Below are 22184 nucleotides of genomic sequence, written 5' to 3' on the forward strand. Positions count from 1 at the left end.
TTTTTTTTTTTTTTTTACTTAACATCATAACATAATCATTTTTATGTTAAAGAACTCTCGGTAAACATTTTTCTTTTTTAACTTTATTGAAGAATAATTGACAGATATAATTGTGTATATTTAAAGTATTGAAATCATATCAGGTATATTCTCCACCACAGTAGTATGAAACTAAGAAATCAATTACAGTAGGAAAGCTAGAAAACTCACAAATACGTAGAAGTTAACACACTTTGAACAGCCAATGGGAAAGGGAAAATCAGAGAATGTCTTGAAACAAGTGAAAATAGAAACACAACATACCAAAACTTATGGGATGCAGGAAAAGCAGTTCCAAGAGGGAAATAAACATTATTTTTAAGGGTGACATAATGTTCTGTCCTATCAGTTGTATCAAATACAATTATTTAACCATTTCCCTATTTGAGATCATTGATCTTAGTAGAGTTTTGTTAGTAGGACTGATTTTGTGAGGAACATCTTTATGAATAAAACTCTTTTTGGTTTTGGATTATTAAGATAGATTTCTAGAAGTGGAAAGATACAGGTCTTTTAAGATGGTTGCAAGGGTGTTAGAGAATTAGGTAAATGGCAATAGAAACTTCCAACTGCAAAAGCTTTGGAATTACGTGTGTCATATCCTTGCCTGTTCTGAAGTGGCTTTCATCATTTAAAAAAGTCTATCTTTATGATTTGAGAATAGAATACTGGGACATTTGGATAGGTTTGGAGATAGTGGATTTTTTTACAGGGAGACATTTGAGCACAGAAAATTTGGGAGATGGAGAAAGAAAGTAGTCACTGTGAGAGTGCTTGGCAAACCCTGTTATTCATTCATTCTCCCAATTCTTCCCACTTTTCAAACTGTTGTGTCTCTGTTCATGCCTTTCTTTTCAGACAAACTGCTCATCTCTGTCTTCTTTAGTATTAGAAATCCTACTGACCTTTCCAGATTTGGCTGAAATGCTCTCTCCTACATGGGTAGCCTGTCCACCTTTGCTCTTTTATGTTGCTAGTGTAAAATTTCATTCTATTCTAACATTAACTCACTAAGGGCTGAAACCAGGTCTTACTTATTTCTGTGCCTGTGTAATAAGTACTGAATAAAATGTTCAATGATTGAATGAGAAGAAGCTGAGTAAAAATTCTGTCTAGTAAACTGTCCCTTGAATGAAAAGCCACTGGTTGGTTGGGCCTCAACTCCAGATAATCTTTCTACATACCACTTTTGTAGTAGTCTTCCTAGAATCCTGCTTTCACTGATCACCTAACTTCAGTGGGCCTTGATTTTCTTGGATATAAAATGAGAAGATTAAGCTGGATAACTTTAAAATGCCTTCTTGTTTCAAATTCTGTCATTCTGGATCACTGACCTAGCAGTGAAATCAGTGTTTCAACCATGATAAAGTCAAACATGTCAGCCTCTCTAAGACACCTGCACTCTGGTTGATAAACCCACTGTGCTCATTCTTGCATCTGAGTATTTGTGCAGTTTGTTCCTTTTTTAGAACATGCTTCTCTCTTCTCTGTATGTTCAAATTCTAAACATCCTTTAAGGCCTATCTCAAGCTCTGTTTGAAATGCTTGAATGAGCATTATCTGGCCTCTAGCAATTTAGAGTACTCCCTTCTTTGACCTCCTACAGCAATTATTCTGTGTTCATTTTGACTCTTACCCATATACTATCTTATTGCTATTTAGCATTATTCACTCATTAATTCATGCACCATTTTTTTGAGCACTTGCCATTTCCCTTATCTGTATTTTATTTTCCCCATGAGGTTATAAACTCTTTCAAAGTCAGGAAATGTTCTGTTCATTAAAAGTATTGTTCTTGGGACTGTGTACATAGTAGCTGTTCCAGAAATATTGACTGGGGATTCTTGAATGCAACAAAACTGAGTTGAATCTTTGTTATTATTATATAAAGTTTTTTTCCTGGACAGTAGCAGCTATCATTTGAAAAGTATGTTGCTCATCCTAGGATACTGAAGGCAGACAGTTGTTTTTATCTTAGTCTTTGAACTAATATGACTCTATCATAGAAGCTTGTGGGGGTTTGGGATGACTTAATGTGGGGGTTGAGATTTTGAGCTGGGTTTCGAAGGATGGATTTTGAACACTAGGGAGTTGGTACTATAGGCATTGGGCCCCTATTGAGGATTGTGGGGCTTTGTAGTGTGCTGTGCAGGTAATCAGAAATGGTTATAAAATGGTATGAATCGAAAGGGAAAGGGATCGAATGTAGAACAGTCAGGTTAGTAGTGGTTTAGGCTAATTTAGGCTTATGGCAGTGGGAAGAAAGCCTAGATGAGTAAGGTGGCAGAAGGATAAAAAGGAAGGGGGTCTACTGTTAGACTGGTCTGAATTTTGACTCCACCATATACTAGTTGTTAGATGCTGGGCAGAGTTCTTAGTCTCTCTCTGTCTCAGTTTCCTCATCTATAAAATAGGGATAATTATATTATTTTTTAGGGTTGTTATAAGGATTAAATGAGCTAATGAATGGAAAGCATTTAGAGTGGAATTTGATACATGGTAAACTCAATGAATGGTATCTGCTATAAATATTCATGATAATTCTTTTAGCTGGTCAGTCATTTCTTCTTGTTTTTTCTTGTAATTCTGAATTGTGGTGTTTATACTGTGTTCTTTTATGAAATCGTATCCATTGATGAGAAATACTTCAATTCTTATAAAAATTTGCTTTCTGTTAAGTGAAGAAATGATTGTAAACTCTCATTCTCTTCTGGTGAAATATATTGTCATAAGGATAAAAAATGTTTGAAGTTGAAGAGATAGGCGGGGCATTGTTGTACTTAATATGTGGTCTATGTGAACATACGTTCCCCAAGCTCTCATTTTACCTTGTATTCTTCTTTGTGTTTGGTTGATCTGTTATGCTTCTGTTTTCTTGATTGTATACTGCTGGACACTAATCATTTTTAAATGGTTCATTAGTTATGATGATGGTTTTTGTTTTGTTTGATAATGAACTTTATCAAAAGGCTTTATCATACTGTGGTTAAATTGTACCGTGTATTTTTCACTGATCCATATATAAAATTCCAGTTAGTCCTCTGAGATTGTTCTAGAACTTTTCATTATGTAATTGTCTGGGTTGAGGTTTCTATCATGTTTAACACTTTGAGAGAAAAAAAAAAAACAAGTGTCCTTCCCATCCTCTCTTCAGAATTTCTAAGTTGCATGACAGGTTCAACTGATTGGAGTAATAGGAACCCTCTAGTTATGCTAAATATATGTTCTTTCCAACTTTATGTTACTTGTGCCAGGAAATTTGACCAAAATATATAGATATTTCAAAAATCTAGTTTTCATAATAGAGTGTCATAATATTTCTTTCTTTGATTTATAGTGGTTGGAATTGGAAGGGGAACAAAAATGTTGACCAGTATGTTATCAGGGTCCAAGGTAAGAACACTGGAATACTTCTCTTCTTCTTTTCTCTTGAATGTTTTTCTTAGTGACCTATGTTCTGGATTTTAATCAATTAAAAAATTGTGTACATTGCATTTACAGGTGTTATTCCTGAGTATTAATTGCATTTGTCGTGATAGCTGAGATTCAAAATATTGAGACTATAAATTGGAAATTCTTCAACAAATTGATTTATAGAAGCAAAAACTCTGCAGTGCTTATCATTTTAAAAATTATCTTTTTATATATTTCTTAGATGAACTAGAACTTACAGATCATAAATTCTATTGGCAGATTTTTTTAAACCTTGGAATTTTTATAGAAACAATGCCATTAAAAAAAAAAAGAAACAATACCATTTTATAACCCATACACTTTTCAGCAAAAGACCTGCTATGTTCACTGGTTACAAAATGTTTACTAAAGACAAGTGAGGCTTCTTTAGGGATGATAAGTTAAGTCATTCATCTGTGAGAGTAACCTTGGCTGAATCAAAAAGCACTTTTTAAGGCACTTGAGGAGAGAGAGGAAGGTTTATGCAGGGGCAGGGAGAGCTGTGGATAGCTTCAGGCAGTCAGTGAGAACCCTCCTGCAAAACAGCAGGGTAGAAGGAGCATTGAAACAGAGGTCAGTGTGTCAAAGGGGTTAACCTCTGTGGGCCTGCCAGTTTTTCCTTAGGAAGAATGATTCGATCCCCTCTAGGATCTCTTGCAGCTCTAAGAGAGACAATCATATCTGAATTTTAATTGGCAGTGAGATGCTGGTTATAATATTTGTGGCTAGGGACCAGTGAAAATGCCTATGCAGGAGGTAGAGAAGAATTTCAGCAAGTTCCTGGACTAACTTTATTTATTTATTTAATGTTATGTTATGTTAATCACCATACATTACATAATTAGTTTTTTTTTTTTTAAAGATTTTATTTATTTATTTGACACAGAGAGACACAGCGAGAGAGGGAACACAAGCAGGGGGAGTGGGAGAAGGAGAAGCAGGCTTCCCACGGAGCAGGGAGCCTGATGCGGGGCTCGATCCCAGGACCCTGGGACCATGACCTGAGCCGAAGGCAGATGCCTAACGACTGAGCCACCCAGGCGCCCCACATCATTAGTTTTTGATGTGGTGTTCCATGATTCATTGTTTGCGTATAACACCCAGTGCTCCATGCAGAACGTGCCCTCTTTAATCCCATCACCAGGCTAACCCATCCCGCCACCCCCCTCCCCTCTAGAACCCTCAGTTTGTTTCTCAGAGTCCATCGTCTCTCATGGTTTGTCTCCCGCTCCGATTTCCCCCCCTTCATTTTACCCTTTCTACTATCTTCTTTTTTTTTTTTTAACATATAATGTCATTTGTTTCAGAGGTACAGGTCTGTGATTCAACAGTCTTATACAATTCACAGCACTCACCATAGCACATACCCTCCCCAATGTCTATCCCCAGCCACCCCATCCCTCCCACCCCCCACCACTCCAGCAACCCTCAGTTTGTTTCCTGAGATTGAGAATTCCTTATATCAGTGAGGTCATATGATACATGTTTTTCTCTGATTGACTTATTTCGCTCAGCATAATTAAAACCCTTCCTCTAAGTGGGATATGAATAGTTGGTCAAGTGAACTTGTCTGAATTGTTTCTTAAAATGTATATATGGTCAAAGACCATTTAAAAAAAACTTCCAGCTTATTGCAGACTAATGACTTTTGTAAAATATAATTTAAATGCTATGGCAACATCAGATTGCTAACAAGTTTCTAAACACCCTCATTTTCTGAGCTTATCTCATCACGGGTGCTGGCTCATGGAGCGCACTTTGAGTGGCAATGATCTGAGTACACTTTTCTTAAAATAAAAAGCCCCCGAGAACATACTGTCTTTGACATCCCATTTTAGTTATCAATTGGAATAGAAACCTGTATCTTTCAGTTGGAAAGGATCTTAAAACCTTAGATAAATGGAAAAATTTCAGTGTGTCTTGCTGCGTAATCTTTAAAATGTTGGTGTTGAAAAATCACAGAATACAAGAATTGTGTTAGAATGGCAGGGTTTGACGTGTTTTGCTAAATTTGTACATTGTGCTTAAGTACTTACACATGGAGTTTAGAGTTTTTCTTTGATACAGGGTTTTGCCATTTGCTTAATATTTGTTTCTTCTTAATATTTGTTACTTCTTCCAAAGTATAGACAGTGGTTACATTGATGCAGAATTATGGATGATTTTTATTTTCTTTTTTCACATTATTTAGTATTTTCTAAAATCTTGACAATGAACAAATCACTCTTATAATAATAACCAACAAGATATGTTTGCATTAAGGATTTGTTCTTTTACTCCAAGATAAAAGATGTGACATTCATTGGAATATTCATTATTCACCTCTCCCCTCCTCCCAAAACCACAAATACACCACTCTATTGAAAGGTTTTACATATAAATCCCAGGCATATTTCCAGAAATATGACCGGAAATGTAAATACATCATTGGCTGTAGTTTAAGCTTTATTTATCACGAACCATTTTGGTATTCAGCTCGGAAAGCTGAATGTCATACAGTGAAATCACTGATCCTCGGATGACTGTATCCTAAATAGAAAATCCCAGGTGCATCTTATTACAGAAACCTAGTTCTTGGATGCTTCACATTTCAAAAATAGGCATTTTTATCTTGTTAGCCATTTGTTTTTTTTACACTTTTAATTTTAGATTATCTGTTTAAAAAATTAAGTCATTTAAATTTAACTGGAATATTACATTTTTATCAAAAGTAGTTAAAAATTGTTAATGAATTTTTAAAAATAGATTTTGTCTTTAGCACTGGAAGGAATCTTAGAGATTGCTTCCAAAAATTTTTTGACCAAGACCCCTAGTGAGAAATTAATTTTACATTGTGACCCTATATACACATACACATATAAAAACCAGAAATTTCAGGGGCGCCTGAGTGGTTCAGTTGGTTAAGCTTTCGGCTCAGGTCACGATCTCAGGGTCCTGGGATTGAGCCCTGGGTGGGACTCCCTGCTCAGCGGGGAGCCTGCTTCTCCCTCTCCCTCTGCCCCTCCCCAGTTTGTGCGGGCGCTTGGTCTCTCTCTCTCTCTCTCAAATAAATAAATAAAATCTTAAAAAAAACAAAAAGCAAAAATTTTGTCAAAGAGCCTTAACCCTATGTACAATGTACTCTTGATATTTTTCCTTCTACTTCATGAAAAAGAATTGGTGCCTGCAGCCTCCAAACTAGGCACGGACCTACCAGACCTACCATTGGACCTAATGTTTACTCCTTCTCCACTTTCTACTTTTACAGATGAATTTTATTTACATCACAATGCCACTAGAAAAATTCATCTTATAGTATGTGTAGGGTAGAGTTACCTCAAGGGTAGAATTATTTTGTTCTTGGATGGCAGATATTCAGTGTTCCCATTACAGCCATATCACAGTGCATCCCTCCCTCACCATCCAGTCCTGATTAGAGACATTGCTAATTGAACATGGCCTAACACTCTTTCCTGCTGAACCAAGAAACATCCTTAGAATTCATTTCAACATAATGCCACTTCATACAGCCACTACCAATTAATGGGTGGAGTGCTGACCTTTTTAATAAAATCTTTATGCCATCAGATGATTTGGTTCCATTCTTTGAAGACCAGAGACCATTTAAACGACCCAACTCCTTTCTTGCATTCCTTCTGATTCAGATCAGTGTGTGATCTAAGAGTCCCGCTCTGTGTTCTTCACCGCTTCTTCTCCTATCTTATAGTACTCTTTGCTTTGCCAGTGATCATGTTTCTTTTGAGCCATTTTTTTTTCACTGCATGTTCTTTTGAGTTACATTTATAATGTGTATAAAAAGCATCTAGGTTTTCTATATAATGCCTTAAGTACAGAAGTTGATCGATAAATCCTATTAAGAATTGACCCTTGAAAAATGCAGAAGTTAAGGGTACTAACCCCCTACACAGTCAAAAATCACCATATAACTTTGGCTCCCTAAAAATTTAACTTACTAATAGCCTGTTGTTTATCGTAAACATTACTGATATCATATATAGTCAATTAACACATACTTTGTATGTTATTTGAATTTTATACTGTATTCTTAAAGTAAGCTAGAGAAAAGAAAGTGGTATTTAAGAAAATCATAAAGAAAACATGCACTTACAGTACTGTACTATAAAAAATTACATATAAGTGGGCCCACACAGTTCAAACCCATGTTATTCAAGTATCAGTAATACTACTATTCCCAAGTGTTTTGTGTATCCCCAGATCTCTCTGCTGAGGTCCAGGCCTATTGGATCTCTCTAACTACATGTTCCATAGACACTGGCATTTATATTATCTAGGCAAGTTCTGTTGGAAACCTTGAGTACAGTTAATTTCATTCCTTTTTCCTATCTATTTTTTCGGTAGCCTAGGCAAAACATGGCACTCATCAGAAACAGGAAGCATCACCTGCCAGTTCTTTAGGGAGAAACAGTTTCTCTGGGCGTTAAAGTGAGAAAGAAATTTCTTAGTGTGAGGGATATTGCATGACAGACAGTGGTTCTCAAAAATAGTTTTATAACAGATATAGAAGTGGATCTATATAAAATATAACTTAGGTAAGATAATTCTGAGAGAAGTTAGGCTAATGTGTCCCTTTGGCCTAACTTGGTCTAAATACCTAGAAGAAGGCAGTGGTTGCATGGTCCCTCTACCAGCTTCCCTAAATTATACTTTCTTTGAGCCAATCACTAAGCAGATGTACTTAGAAGTAACAAACTTTGATGAGATTTTGTAGTACTACCTTTATTAGCTTCCTATATTGCTGATTAAAGTCAGTTACTTATATGTGCTTTAGAAACCACATGAGCAGATGGAAGGGTTGATGTCTTATGAAATCACTGATGCCATATAAAGACTAAGTAGCATTTTCCAAATGTAAGGCCACTCCCCTATCTCTGTGGAGATAAACCGAAGTGGTACCTATAGGCAAAGCCAGCATTTCTTCAGAAAGCAGCTTTGTATCCCTCCAACGATTGACCAGATATTATTGTTGGGGTATCCAAACTTTTCCACCCTGGATGTGTTCAAAAGACAGTAACCTTCCCCCAACTGTACAGTAGCATTTTGAGAGTAACCAGTCAATGGCAACTCTGAAGTGTGACTTGCATATTGCTCCTGTGAAATATAAGCCAACTCTCCAGGACTTGTGCATTTCTGTTGTTTTCTCCAGAGGCTAGGCCAGTTTGTACCTTGTCTTTACGCTCTATTAATATTCATACATTTCATAAGTACTATATTGAAAATTTGAAGGGCTTACACTTATGATCTGTAAAGAGCTATTCCTTTTTTAATGAAGACATTTGAAGTCACATGTTCTTGGTTTGGTAGGTTTTTAAAAAAATGTTCTTCCTCATCGTAAATAATATTCCTTTGTTTGTGAAACTTTGATCACAAGCTTTCAAACCAAACCTCAGAAAAAGCAGTTGCCTAGTTGAGATGGAAATGATTATGTATCCTTTCTGTAATATAAAAATATTTTCCTTTCTCCTGAAGAGCACAGAAGCCAATTTGCTCTTAAAGCTGTCTAGCTAGTATCTTGCTGTGGGGTTCAGGGAACTTAAAGATGAGTCGAGAGTAGAGTGGTACTAGTAGCAGAGAGAAGCCATGAATCCCAAAGAGCACACAGTTCACTGGAAACTTCTTTAAGAATTCCATAGGCCCTCCATTTGTTTTGTTGTAGTCAAATTATGTTGTAATGAATACCTTAATAGAATTCAGAATTACCAAGTGTGCATGCTGTCTCTGTGTAGAATTTAGGGCAGTAAACAGAAATACTTTAGACCCCATAGGATAAAATGGTGGTGTGTGTATACACATTCCCATGTCTTTTTTCTTCTAACCCATATCTTCCTGGTGGTGAGGTTTTGTTTCTCTTGGAGGCTTACCTCTCTGGGCGGATTTTTCTAAGTAGCTTGTGGACCATTTTTTTTTTAAAGATTTTTATTTATTTATTTGACAGAGAGAGTAAGAGAGGGAACACAAGCAGGGGGAGTGGGAGAGGGAGAAGCAGGCTTTCCGCTGAGCAGGGAGCCCGATGCGGGGCTCAATCCCAGGACCCTCGGATCATGACCTGAGCTGAAGGCAGATGCTCAACGACTGAGCCACCCAGGCACCCCGCCTGTGGACCATTGACTAGAATTAAAAGATTATTATCATTAGATGCCAAGACAAGGGAGAGCTAGAAAACAGCTATGATTTAGATCAGCAATTCACAAAATATGGTCCAGGGACTTCTGAGGCTTTTTCAGGGGTCTGTTGAAGTCAAAACTGTTTTCATAGCTTTGTAGTCTGATGAGCATATATATTGTGGAGTTTTTCAGAGGTTACCTGATTGATAGCATGGCTTTGATAGTTAATGGAATGTGTGCATGTATATTGGTGTTTTAAACATTTTTGTGTTTTAATTTCTAACACAATAAGTATCAACAGATAGAACTCATATGGAAAAAAAATTGTGCTAAGATTTCTAAATAACTTTCAAGTGTATATAGGGGTTTAAAACCACAATGTTTGAGAATTGCTGATTTAGGTATTATTTCCCTTAAAAAAAAATCCAGCATGTAGCCAGATTTCAGCATAAGCACAGAACCTGGAAGGATTTGAAACTTGGCAGATACAATCTGGATGTCCCAAACTATGGTGAAATGCAAAGAATTGCACAGATAAGAACTTCTCCAGCATGTATATAATTCTATCAACTTTTTATTAAGTGGCTACCATGTTTCCATTTAGTAAGAAACACAATAGAACAGCAATGCAAAATCCAAGCTAGCAGTTTGTAATTGGAGAAGATAAGGATCAATATATATCTATCTTTGTATTTCTCACAAGCAGCTAGGAAAATAAGATGCACATTCACAGTCCTTAAGAAACATGATTGAATGAAAGCACACACTAATGAATGAGTGAATACATGATGTGGGTTTGATATAGGCCTTCATTCTTATATAAGAGACTTGTATTGAGCACCTACTCTTAGCTTTGCTGCCAGCTAGGTGATTGGAAGTTGAGATGAATTAATAGGGTGGCTTGGAAAGATGAACAGTGGGTAGGGTTTGATTCTTAGAAAAGAGAGGAAGCTCAAGGCTAGGGAGGTAGCATGTGCAAGAACCCCTGGAGTCCAGAGTGGAGAATGAACATTGCATACTTGGAAAGCATGTTCCAAGATTAAAAGATTCCTGGTTAAAACTTGTTACATAGGATAGTGCAGACATTTTCAAGGCATAGTATATACATGATTGCATGGTTCTTCTCATGCAACAAGATAGATGATTAAGGCAAAAATCAGAGTGTTTTCTTGCTTTACTGTTGCTTATGGGAACTCACTATAACCACTGTTACTGTAAATCATTCTGTATCTTTTTTTTTTTTTTAATAATAATGATGATAGTATTGTTCAGTGTTGCTTACCATGGCCAAGTATTGTTGTTCTCGGCTCTGCCCTCCTGAGGTACTATTATCATCTCCATCTTAAGATAAGGATAACAAGGCTCCAGCAGGAAAGACTGCCTTAACCTACTTTACTCATGTGATGGAGTCAGGATTCAAACCTTTGAGTCCACACTCTTCCCATTCACCCTGCTCTATGTACTTCTCTCCATGGTACGCTTAATCCAGGTGGATTGTTCCAAAATATGCAAGCAGGAGTGGAGCATCTCGGGTGATGAAACTGAATGTTTAGTTACAAGAAACTAATTTTTATCGATACTAATGGAATTTTAATAGTTAACATACAGTGTTTTATTAGTTTTGGATGTACAGTATAGTGATTCAGCAATTCTGTATGTTACTTAGTGCTCATCACAACAAGTGTACTCTTTAAACCCCATCACCCGTTTCCCCCATCCCCCCACCCACCTCCCCTCTGGTTACCTTCAGTTTATTCTCTCTAGTTAAGGGTTTGTTTCTTGGTTTGTCTCTTTTTTCCTTTGTTCATTTGTTTTGTTTTCTTAAATTCCACATATGAGTGAAATCATATGGTATTTGTCTTTCTCTGACAATACTAGTGAAATTTTTAAAAGTTAATTCAAATACATTGGAACATTTCCTCCTGTATTCCATTGTTTTTTTGTTTGTTTGTTTTTTTAAAGATTTTATTTATTTATTTGACACAGAGAGACACAGCGAGAGAGGGAACACAAGCAGGGGGAGTGGGACAGGGAGAAGCAGGCTTCCCACGGAGCAGGGAGCCCCATGCGGGGCTTGATCCCAGGACCCTGGGATCATGACCTGAGCCGAAGGCAGACGCTTAACGACTGAGCCACCCAGGCGCCCCTGTATTCCATTGTTTTAAAAAATTACTTTGAGGGGCGCCTGGGTGGCTCAGTTGGTTGAGTGTCCAACTCTTAATTTCGGCTGAGGTCATGATTTCAGGGTCCTGAGATCGAGCCCCATGTTGGGCTCTGCGCTCAGTGCGGAACCTGCTGGAGAGTCTCTCCCTCTCCCTTTTTTTCCTCCCCCTGCTCGTTCTCTCTCTAAAAATAAATAAATCATAAAAAAATTATTTTGAGCTATATAATAGAAGATGATTTCATCAGTGGGCACTTAAGCTGGTATAAAATGCTTGTTTATGGGAATATGAAGTTTTAATATTTTCCTCATTTTTGTCTCTGGTTCCTTCACTAGCGTAATAAACTCGTCATTAATAAACTTACATTTCTGCAAAGTACTTTGAGCTTCCTCTTTAAAAAAATGTCCACATAACTACAGATTATTTTCAGTGGGAATTATATTCCTTGCATTTTTCTCACTGCTTCATGTGATGTTCCAAGTAAAACTTGAATTTGACCAAAAGAGAGCAGTATAAAGAATATGTAATACAGGGGCACCTGGGTGTCTTAGTCAGTTGAGCGTCAGACTCTTGATTTCAGGCTAGGTCATGATCTCAGGGTCCTGAGATTGAGCTCCGCGTCAAGATCTGCACTCAGCAGTGGGGAGTGTGCTTCTCTCTCTCTGCCCCTCTCCCCGCTTGTGTGCTCTCTCTCTCAAAAAAATAAATAAATCTTAAAAAAAAAAAATGCAATATAAGTGTGCCCTGAGGTGAGAAGTAAAATAGTCCTCAGTTAACTATGCATGCTCTAATTCTTCACTTATGAATAAATGATCAGTTCTTAAAAGTGACTTTTCTCCTTTCAGAGAACTCAAGAAGTAGCTATTTCTCTATTAAGAAAACACATGTAATATTAAGTACAGTACCTCCACTTTACTAGTTTGGTCCACTTTCTACATATTTAGCTTTTGTTTAAATATCTAATTAAGTTACTGAGATTAGTCTTAGTATTTCATGTAAGAAGTAGTAAACTGATTTTATTTTTAAATTAATTTTAATTGTATGTGTGGTAAAATTGTTGAGTCTTGTGATTGCCAGGTAGGAATTTATTGTACCATTCTCTCTACTCATATTTGAAATTTTTCCTTCAGAGTCAAAACTGCCTAGTATAAAACTGGTTTTAGAAATATGTTTGTAATAACTGTGTTTATAAGCCATAATTGTCAATAAAATCAGGCTTTTCTTTGTCATGTTGGCTTGTGTGGGAAGTTTGTGAATGCTCCTCAGTTTACACAAGTGCTTCCCACATATCAAAAATTAACAAAACAGCTGCAGTCTCTTATTTTTGCCTTTATTTTGTGTCAAGTTGGTAGCATTAGTGAAATTGTGTATAAAACTTTAAGACATACGTAACAGTTTTTTTCTTTACCTTATGGCCTATTTTTCTCCCTTGCTTCTCTTCCTCTAGAGGTATATTGCCATTGGAGAACTGGGGAAAGCTACTGACACGCTAGATTCTACTGGGAAAGTAACAGAAGAAAAACCTTACGGTATGATGTTCATCTAATGTAGTTGTCTTTTTTAACATGTAGAGAAAGTTTCTGTGAATTCAGAATTTTAAAATAAATCTCTCACTGGATATTACTAGTGATTATTACAGTTCTTAGTACATTTCTTTGGGTTAATAGGATTGAAAGTTGTTAATCACATTTTTACTTATTTGGTATGAGTTTGTTAATAAAGATTTATCAAAATTGCCTCTTTTCCTGTGATCAATTTTTTTAATGTTCAGAGTTCTTCCAGATAATTCTCTTGCCAAAAAAAACATTTATAGCTAAGAATTAGGGATTTTACCTGTGTCTTGTCATTGTTTATTGACTTATTTTTTTACAGCTACTTCTTAGCTTTTGAAATGTAGCGGGTTTAGTGCTTTACACCTAATCATGTTCCTCTGCTTTTGGAGTATGTAAAAAAATGTGACAGAGGGAAAACTATTTCTCTGGAAGTAAAACAGAACTCACGGGGGCCTACCTTAATTTTTGTACCATTCCTTCTTTTACTACTTTAAGTAAGGATAGATAAGTGAAATGGTTTCCTAGCAATTCTCAGGGTACAGTGCTCTTCCCAATACAGCAGTTGCCATTCTGTACAGTTGGCTCACCTACATATTTATGTCATCAATTGTGAATTGTTTGTAGGCTTTCTGGTTGTTGTTGTTTTGTTGTTGTTGCTTGTTTTGTTTTTGCCTGTGTTTAATGTTACCTCTTTTTATTTTTTAATTTTTTAATTTTTTATTATGTTAATCACCATACATTACATCATTAGTTTTTGATGTAGTGCTCCATGATTCATTGTTTGCGTATAACACCCAGTGCTCCATGCAGAACGTGCCCTCTTTAATACCCATCACCAGGCTAACCCATCCCCCCACCCCCCTCCCCTCTAGAACCCTCAGTTTGTTTTTCAGAGTCCATCGTCTCTCATAATGTTACCTCTTTTTAATTTAGCCAGTCCAGCATCTGGCTTTCCTATGTTTTTGTGTTGAGTGTCCTGAATATATATTACATACCAACCTTCTTCTTGGTCATAGTAGCCTCACTTGTCTTGTTAACATTTATATGTAACATAGTATCTTACTTGATTAATCAAGCAACATAATCAAAAGATAAATCATTGATTTGAGTTTAAAAAAAATAGGTGTTGAATTATCTTTGAAATTATTGTCATTAGGAAATAATGGCAGACCCTCACTTAATAGAAACCCAACTATAATTTTCAGCAGAAAGCTTTTAAGGGATTAAAGAGGCATAGGACAATAGAAGGATGTCAGAGATTTCCAGAGTATGCTAAAGTATATGCCAGCACCTATATAATCAGAAGAATGGTGAGGAAGTAAAATTGATAAGACTGCTCGATGGGATGGGGTGGTGAGGGAGAGGACACTGTCAAACCTGACCCTAGGTTCCTAGGTTTTAAAGTTGGTTATGTGATGGTGCAATTCATTGAGTAGGGGATACTAGAAGAAGACCAAGGTGATGAAAATACAGTTGACCCTTGAACAGCACAAGTTTGTCTTGTGTGGGTCCACTTATACATGGAGTTTTAAAATAAATACAATGGAGTACTGTAAATATGTTTTCCTTATTTTTTTTTTTTTTAAAGATTTTATTTAGAGAGAGAGTGTGTGCTTGTGAGCAGGGGGAGGAGAGGAAGGAGAGAGAGAATCTCAAGCAGACTCTGTGCTGAGTGCAGAGCCCCACACAGGGCTCAATCTCAGGACTCTGAGATCATGACCTGAGGCGAAATCAAGAGTCAGTCGCTTAACCGACCTAGCCTCCCAGGTGCCCCTTCCTTATGATTTTCTTAGTAACATCTTTTTTCTAGCTTACTTTACTCTAAGAATGTAGAGTAATATATGTATAATATATATAACATATATATTATATATATAATGTAGAGTATATATATAATATACAAAATATGTGTTAATCAGCTGTTTATGTTACTGGCAAGGCTTTCGGTCAACAGCAGGCTATTAGTAGTTAAATTTTGGGGGAGTCAAGAGTTATACATGGATTTTTGACTTCATGGGGGTTCCGTGCCCCTTAACCCCTGTGTTGTTCAAGAGTCAACTGTACTTAAGTATTCCCTTCCTTCCTGCCCTTAAGCATCTTGGAATTTTAAAAAACTCTACTTTGCATTGTGCAATTTGTAACATTACTTACTTACTTTAAAGGAAACTTAGTTTGTTAAAATCATCTCATTATATGTTGAAATAAGTCATGGAGAAACCAAGTAACTTTCTTCAGGCCGGAAAGGGAGACTTCCTATAGTTTACTGAATAGTATTTATAGTCCCAGAAAATGAAAGCTCAGAGAATTTTGCTTATTGACATGAGTTTTCTGTGTGATTTTAGTAAATTAGCGGATGTTTGTCATCGATTTAAGCTGCTATAGCAGGTACCAAAGGGAAGATAAATAAGTATGAGACCTAACCTGTGTCCTTAAGGAGCTTCTGTCTAATGAAGAAGTAGGACCTATGTTCTCAACCCTCTGAGACCCAATACTGAGACCTGTAACCAATATTTTATAATGCCTTCCTCACTGTCTTGAACTAAAATTCAGAGATACTCTCCCCTACCTACATGTTAGAAAAAAAGTCAATATAATACAATAAACAGAATATGAAGAATAAATAAAAGTAATTTATAATAAAATAGGTATGTTGCTATGTAAATTCACAGCTGTTACTGCACTAAAAGTTGTAATGAACTAGTCAGATGTTGACACAAATATGAATGCCACAAGTATAAAGGCAGACTGATACAGGTATGTTGTGTTAATGACTCAGTATTGGAAAATTCAGTATATGAAAAACAGTACAAAAAATACTTTGTGTTTCAGTGGAAAATGGACTTAGATTCTAGCCTCAGGTGATTATAAACAGGCTTTCATCCACATGAATATCTGGCAGACATCCAGAAGTTAGGTGGTACACAGAACACTTGATCATGCTGTCCCATCCTGCATATTGTAGGACATCCAGCAACTGGGAAATGCTGCTGATGCTCTACCCCACCCAGTCACTGTAACAGTAAAAAAATGCAGTTCTTAATTGACCTGTTGTGGACAACTGACATATGGGTAAGGCAGTAAGGCAGGATGCAGTAAATGGCAAATGGATGCTTTTCAGTCATTTTTGTTCTATCTAGACAAACTCTTATTTTTAGCTATTGTTTCAGATACCTGAAAGCTCAGAAGAATAAGAAAATGAGTCTGGCTCAGTAGACTCAAAGCTCAAACCATATTAATAGGACCCTTACTTTTATTCTGTTTCATGGCACCTTCTTTTATTTCTAAATGGCTTTTGACCATTTATAAATACACATTTGCATGTTAATCCCTAAGCTATGGGGCTGAGACCATGTCGCTTTCGGTCCTCACTATATTCTTGATGTCTAGGACAATGTGTGGCATATAGAATAAAGCATGGCCTGTGAATAAATAAGGCAGGCAATAAATAAGCATGTCAGAGATGACTGCAGCTAAGTCACACAAAAGGCAGAGCATCTTCCTACCTTCTGCTGCTCTTTTCTTGTCCACGTCTAGGTATTAAGTCTCAGGCACAGTTGCTGGCATCTCTGCGGACACTTGGCTTCATTGTGCTCATCTGCTCTTCGCTGAGCTCAGGACATGAGTGCCGTGGCATCCCAGGCTGTCCTAGATGTGGGCCAAGTTTCTGGGAAGGCCTCACTGCTTCTGTGATAAGAATAGGTTCTCTCTTTTTTGTGGCTTTTTTATTGGGAGGCAAGAAATGTAAAAGGAAGGTGGTATCTCGTGCTAATCCTCTTTTCTAAACACTGCAACCTCCCAGTCCCAAGATAAGATGTTACCAAGGTCTTCTCGAGTGGATGTAGCTAATGTATCTAATGGGAGTGGCTCTTTGCGCTTTGGCTGCCCACACTTCCTGGAGGAAGCTGACAAGTTGAATTGGGTCTCGAATTATGACTTAAACAAATAGGGCACACACTCTAGTAGGCCTGCTGTGTACCTGGGTATCAGTCATCTTATGGTGCCTTTCATTTGTATTTAAACCTTTTTATTATAAAGTGTTACACAAATAAAAGTGAGTGAAACTTAAATTTACAGCTCAGTGAACTATCACAAAGCAAACCTCCCTGCAGCTACCAGTCTAGTCAAGAAATAGAAGATTCCTAGAGACATCTCTCAAGCCCCATCCCATATATAACAGTCTTCTGTTGATACACATTTGGGTCGACCCCAGTTTGAGGCTTTATGAATAAAGCTGCTATGTGTATTTTGTACCTGTTTTTTGGTAGACACATGTACTCATTTCTCTTGGATATACCCCCAGGTGGAATTGCTGGGTCATAGGGTAATCCTGCTGTACTGGGAATTGTCAACAGTTTTCAAAGTAATTGTATAACTTTGCATTTTCACCACCAGTAAATGAGTTCCCCTTGTTTGGACAACACATGGTATTAACAATGTTTTTAATGTTGGCCATTCTGATAAGTGTGTAGTGGTATTTCGTTGTGATTTTCATTTGATTACTAATGAAATTCAGCATTTTATCATATGTGCTTTGGCTTCTTAGCCATATTCTTTTTTGTATTGTCCAGGTCTCTTGCCTCTTCTTTTGTTTTAGTTTTTGTTTTTTTTTTTCTTTCTGTATTGAGTTGCCTTTTTCTGGGGGGGGAGGTAGATCAGTGTTTATTAAATATTGCACAATAAGCACAAACTACAAGAAACACTGAAAATTGAAACGTTAATATTTTAAGTCTTTTGTTCATTGGATGTCATTTTTTTAATTTCGTTGATTTTTATTAATACATTTAATTTTATTTTTTAAAAATTGTATTATGTTATGTTAATCACCATACATTACATCATTAGTTTTTGATGTAGTGTTCCATGATTCATTGTTTGCATATAACACCCAGTGCTCCATTCAGTATGTGCCCTCTTTAATACCCATCACCAGGCTAACCCCTCTCCCTACTCCTCTCCCCTCTAGAACCCTCAGTTTGTTTCTCAGAGTCCATAGTCTGTCATGGTTCATCTCCCCCTCCGATTCCCCCCCCCTTCATTTTACCCTTCCTACTATCTTCTTTTTTTTAACATATAATGTATTATTTGTTTCAGAGGTACAGGTCTGTGATTCAACAGTCTTACACAATTCACAGCGCTCACCATAGCACATACCCTCCCCAGTATCTCTCACCCAGCCACCCCATCCCTCCCACCCCCCACCACTCCAGCATTGAGTTGCCTTTTAAAAAATAGTGACTTGTAAGAGATCTTTGTATACTCTGGATATATGCTCTTTTGTTATATGTCTTATGGATATTTTCTTCTACTCTGTGGCTTATCTTTTACTTCTCTTAATTGTGTCTTGGAAAACAGAAGTTTTTAGTTTTAACTTAGTCCACTTTATCAAGTCATTTCCTTTCTGATTAGTCCAGTCGTTTTGGTGCCCAGTCAAAAAAAAAATTCCTACCCCAAAAGTATGAAGATATTTTCCTATATTCCAGAAGTTTTATTGCTTTGCCTTTCACATTACACCTACAATCCACCTCTTTTTTTTTTTTTTTCCCCTATATGGATATCCTTTATGGCCCAGCCCTTCTCCCTGCTACATTGCCTCCTTAGTCACATCAAGCACCTTATAGACATGGGTTTGTTTGGAATCTGTTTTGTCACATTGGTCTGTCTGTTCTTGTGGTAACACCAAACTATCTTGGTTCCTAGAATAGATCTTGATATGTGAAAGAGCAAGCCTTTCTATCTTTTTTTTTAAGATTTTTTCTATAGGTTTTTTATAGCTTTCTTATCAGAGTAAGGAAGTTGCTTTCTGTACCTAATTTACTGTTTTTTGTTTGTTTGCTTGTTTTAAATAAGCTTTATCCTCAACGTGTGGCCTGAACTCATGACCCTGAGATCAAGAGTCGCGTGCTCTACTGACTAAGCCAGCCAGGCACTCCAACTGTTGTATTTTTTTAAAAAAAATCATGAGCAGACATTGAATTTCATCAAATACTTTTTCTTTATCTGTTGATTTTTCTCCTTACTCAAATATTAAACTAACTTACATTTCTAGAGTAAGCCCAAATTGATCACGATATGTTATCCTTTATATAAATTGTTGGAATTAGTTTGCCAAGATTTAGTTTAGGATTTTTGCATCTTTGTCTCTGAGTAAAGATTACCTTCTATTTTTCCTTCCTGTTAATGCCCTTGACTGGTTTTGATACCAAAGTTATGTGGACTTCATAAAATGGGTTGGGGACTATTCGCTTTTTTTTTTTTTATTCCCTAGAATTTGCGTAGATTGGCATTATTTCTTTTTTCTAACGTTTAGTAGAATTTATTGGTAGACATCTGGAGTTTTCTTTGTTAGGAAGGTTTTTAATTATGGATTGGCCTTCTTTATTAAATGTCAAACAATGTTTTTTATTTCTTGTGTCATTCTAGATAATTTTTACCCTAGGAATTTGTTCATCTAAACTTATTAGTATAAAGTTGTTTATACTATTCCTTTATGACCTTTCTTTTTATTTTGAAATAATATCAAACCTATTTTTGTAGTTTTAAGAATGTAGATCTTTCACTTCTTTTGTATACGAAATCCCTAAGTCCTTAATATTTTTTGATGCTATTATGAATTGAATTTTAAAAATTTCAGTTTCTGATAATTCATTCTTAGTATAGAGAAATTGAGTTAATTTTTAAGTATTGGTCTTATGTCTTTTAGCCTTGCTAAACTCACTAATTCGAGTCGTTTTTGTGTAGATTCCTTGTTAGGGGGGTATCTAAAGGGGACAGTTTTCTAGGTCTACATTAGCCCTACTCCTCAGATGTGGCTTCTCTGAGGTCTCAGTCAAATGCCCTGGGTATTCAGCCAAGTTTCTTCATTCTGGATGGTTGTAAGAGCCCACCTTGTAAGAGCTGTGGTAGTAGTTCTTTGATTAATTTTGTGGCAACTCCCTGTATTATGTGCCTGTTGGAATGTAGCCAGTCTCCAGTGGACCCCTGTAGACATCTCTTTGTCTGTGTGGTTCTCTCAAATTCCAGCTGCTGCTTCTTCCCCAAGCTCTGATTTTTATTCAGTGAAATTGTTACCAGTTGGTGGATTATAAAATACCTTGGCTCTTGTCTTCTTGAAGGAAAGAATTTGAGAGACTTGAGAGAGAATTAAAGCAGCAAAGGTTTTATTTAGCAAAGGGGAAGTACACTCCAGAAATGTTGCAAAACAGGTTGCTCTATGAGAGATGGGGTGGTCTCTGGGTGGAGACTGGGTGGTGCCTGGCAGTTTCCTATCTACCATCCTCCTTTCTCCCCTCCTGCTCATGTCTATCTATCTCCCTACTCTAGCAAGATCATAGTGCTTTTTTGGGATTCCCGTCCTTGCACCATGGTTCAGAAAGCATCTCCAAGTGAAAGCAAGTGATCCTCAGAAAGGCCTTCCCTGTTTCTTTCCCTTCTCTTAGAGATTACAGCCTTTGCTGTCTGTTGTCTTATGTTTGGAAACAGTTGTGTACTATATATTTTTTCCAATTAAACAGCTGCTTATAGTGGTAATGCTTGTCTAGTACCATTTACTCTACCATGGTTGAATATTGCTTTTAACTCCATAGTTCAATTAAGTACCAGCTATCACGATATAAGTAGAGTCAACAAATTTTAAGCAAATAATAATGTGTGACATGATCTTGAATATATTAATTTTATGAGAATGACTTTTTACAATCAATTTCAAATTAATACTGGCACATTGATGATTTATTAGTCCCTAAACGAAGAATAATTACCCAAGTCCTATGACATTTTTATCATACCCATCTTCTTTTATCAAATTTACTTTTTTTGGATAGTTATTGGCTATAACTGCTTTGGAGATTTTATTCTCCATTTCTTTTTAAATCCTTTGTAGGTAGAGTCTGTATTCTTTTTTTTTTTTTTAAGATTTATTTATTTATTTGAGAGAGAAAACACAAATGGCGGGAGGGCCACAGGGAGAGAGAGGATCTCAAGCAAACTCTGCACTGAGCATGGAGCCTGATATGAGGCTTGATATCACAACTGTGAGATCACGACCTGAGTTGAGACCAAGAGTCGGACACTTAACCGACTGCGCCACCCAGGTGTGCCTTGAGTCTTTATTCTTATTATTAATTATTATTTGGGTTGGACTAATACCACATTTTAGAGATAGCCAGCATGCTTCACTACATACTCATGTAGTGAATATAATAATCATATGATAAAAAATAATCATGTTTTATTCTATTCTATTCTATTCACTTTTATTGCAAAACAACTTGCTGCATAGGTTTTCTGTCCAGTGATCCAAACATCAGATTGGCCTAGGTGACTTTTAAATGCCCTTTGACCTTGACATTCTATCATTCCTCAGCTAATTCAGCAGAAATGTCTTGAGTCCCACTGTAATTGTGTATATTACATAAGAACTGCCTTTGTCTTTAAGGAGCTTGGAGTTTCATTGGTAAGATAATATCTGCATACATATAGTAGGTAACAGTTAAAAATTGTGTATGATTAATTGCAGAATGAACAGCACAAACCAGAAATGCCTGAGATGTTAAGTCAGAGAAAGACACACTGGCAGAAGTAGAATGACAAAGAGCACATCTTGTCATCTTGTGTTGGGGAGTGTCAGGAAAAGAGAGCCACTGAAGCAGGAAAAGGAGTATACATTGTCAGGAATGTTAGTAAAGAGACCAGCCTAGCAGGAGTAGAAAGCTGTTTGGTCTTGTTTTGAAAATGTATTGCTAAGTTATGAAGTATTGCAGTGTTCTCAGCAATGACAGTTCTTTTTTTTTTTCATTTTTAAAAAGTATCAAATTTATAAACTGCTGCTGTGGGACTGAATTACACTGGTCAATATC

General features: G+C 36.6%; 1 protein-coding gene across 2 annotated transcripts in view; it reads left to right on the forward strand.

The window, feature by feature from the left end:
- Positions 1 to 22184, forward strand: part of TRUB1 (TruB pseudouridine synthase family member 1) — a 38130-nt gene that overhangs the window by 7688 nt on the left and 8258 nt on the right. For both annotated transcript variants that reach the window (XM_035029727.1, XM_035029736.1), the window contains exons 3-4: positions 3377 to 3432; positions 13224 to 13305. In XM_035029727.1, the coding sequence (XP_034885618.1) occupies positions 3377 to 3432; positions 13224 to 13305 (138 nt within the window). The remainder of the gene's footprint in view (positions 1 to 3376; positions 3433 to 13223; positions 13306 to 22184) is intronic.

This window comes from Mirounga leonina, unplaced genomic scaffold (genome assembly GCF_011800145.1).
Source record: "Mirounga leonina isolate KUSES-001 unplaced genomic scaffold, KU_Mleo_1.0 Mir_114, whole genome shotgun sequence".
Taxonomy (NCBI): Eukaryota; Metazoa; Chordata; class Mammalia; order Carnivora; family Phocidae; genus Mirounga; species Mirounga leonina.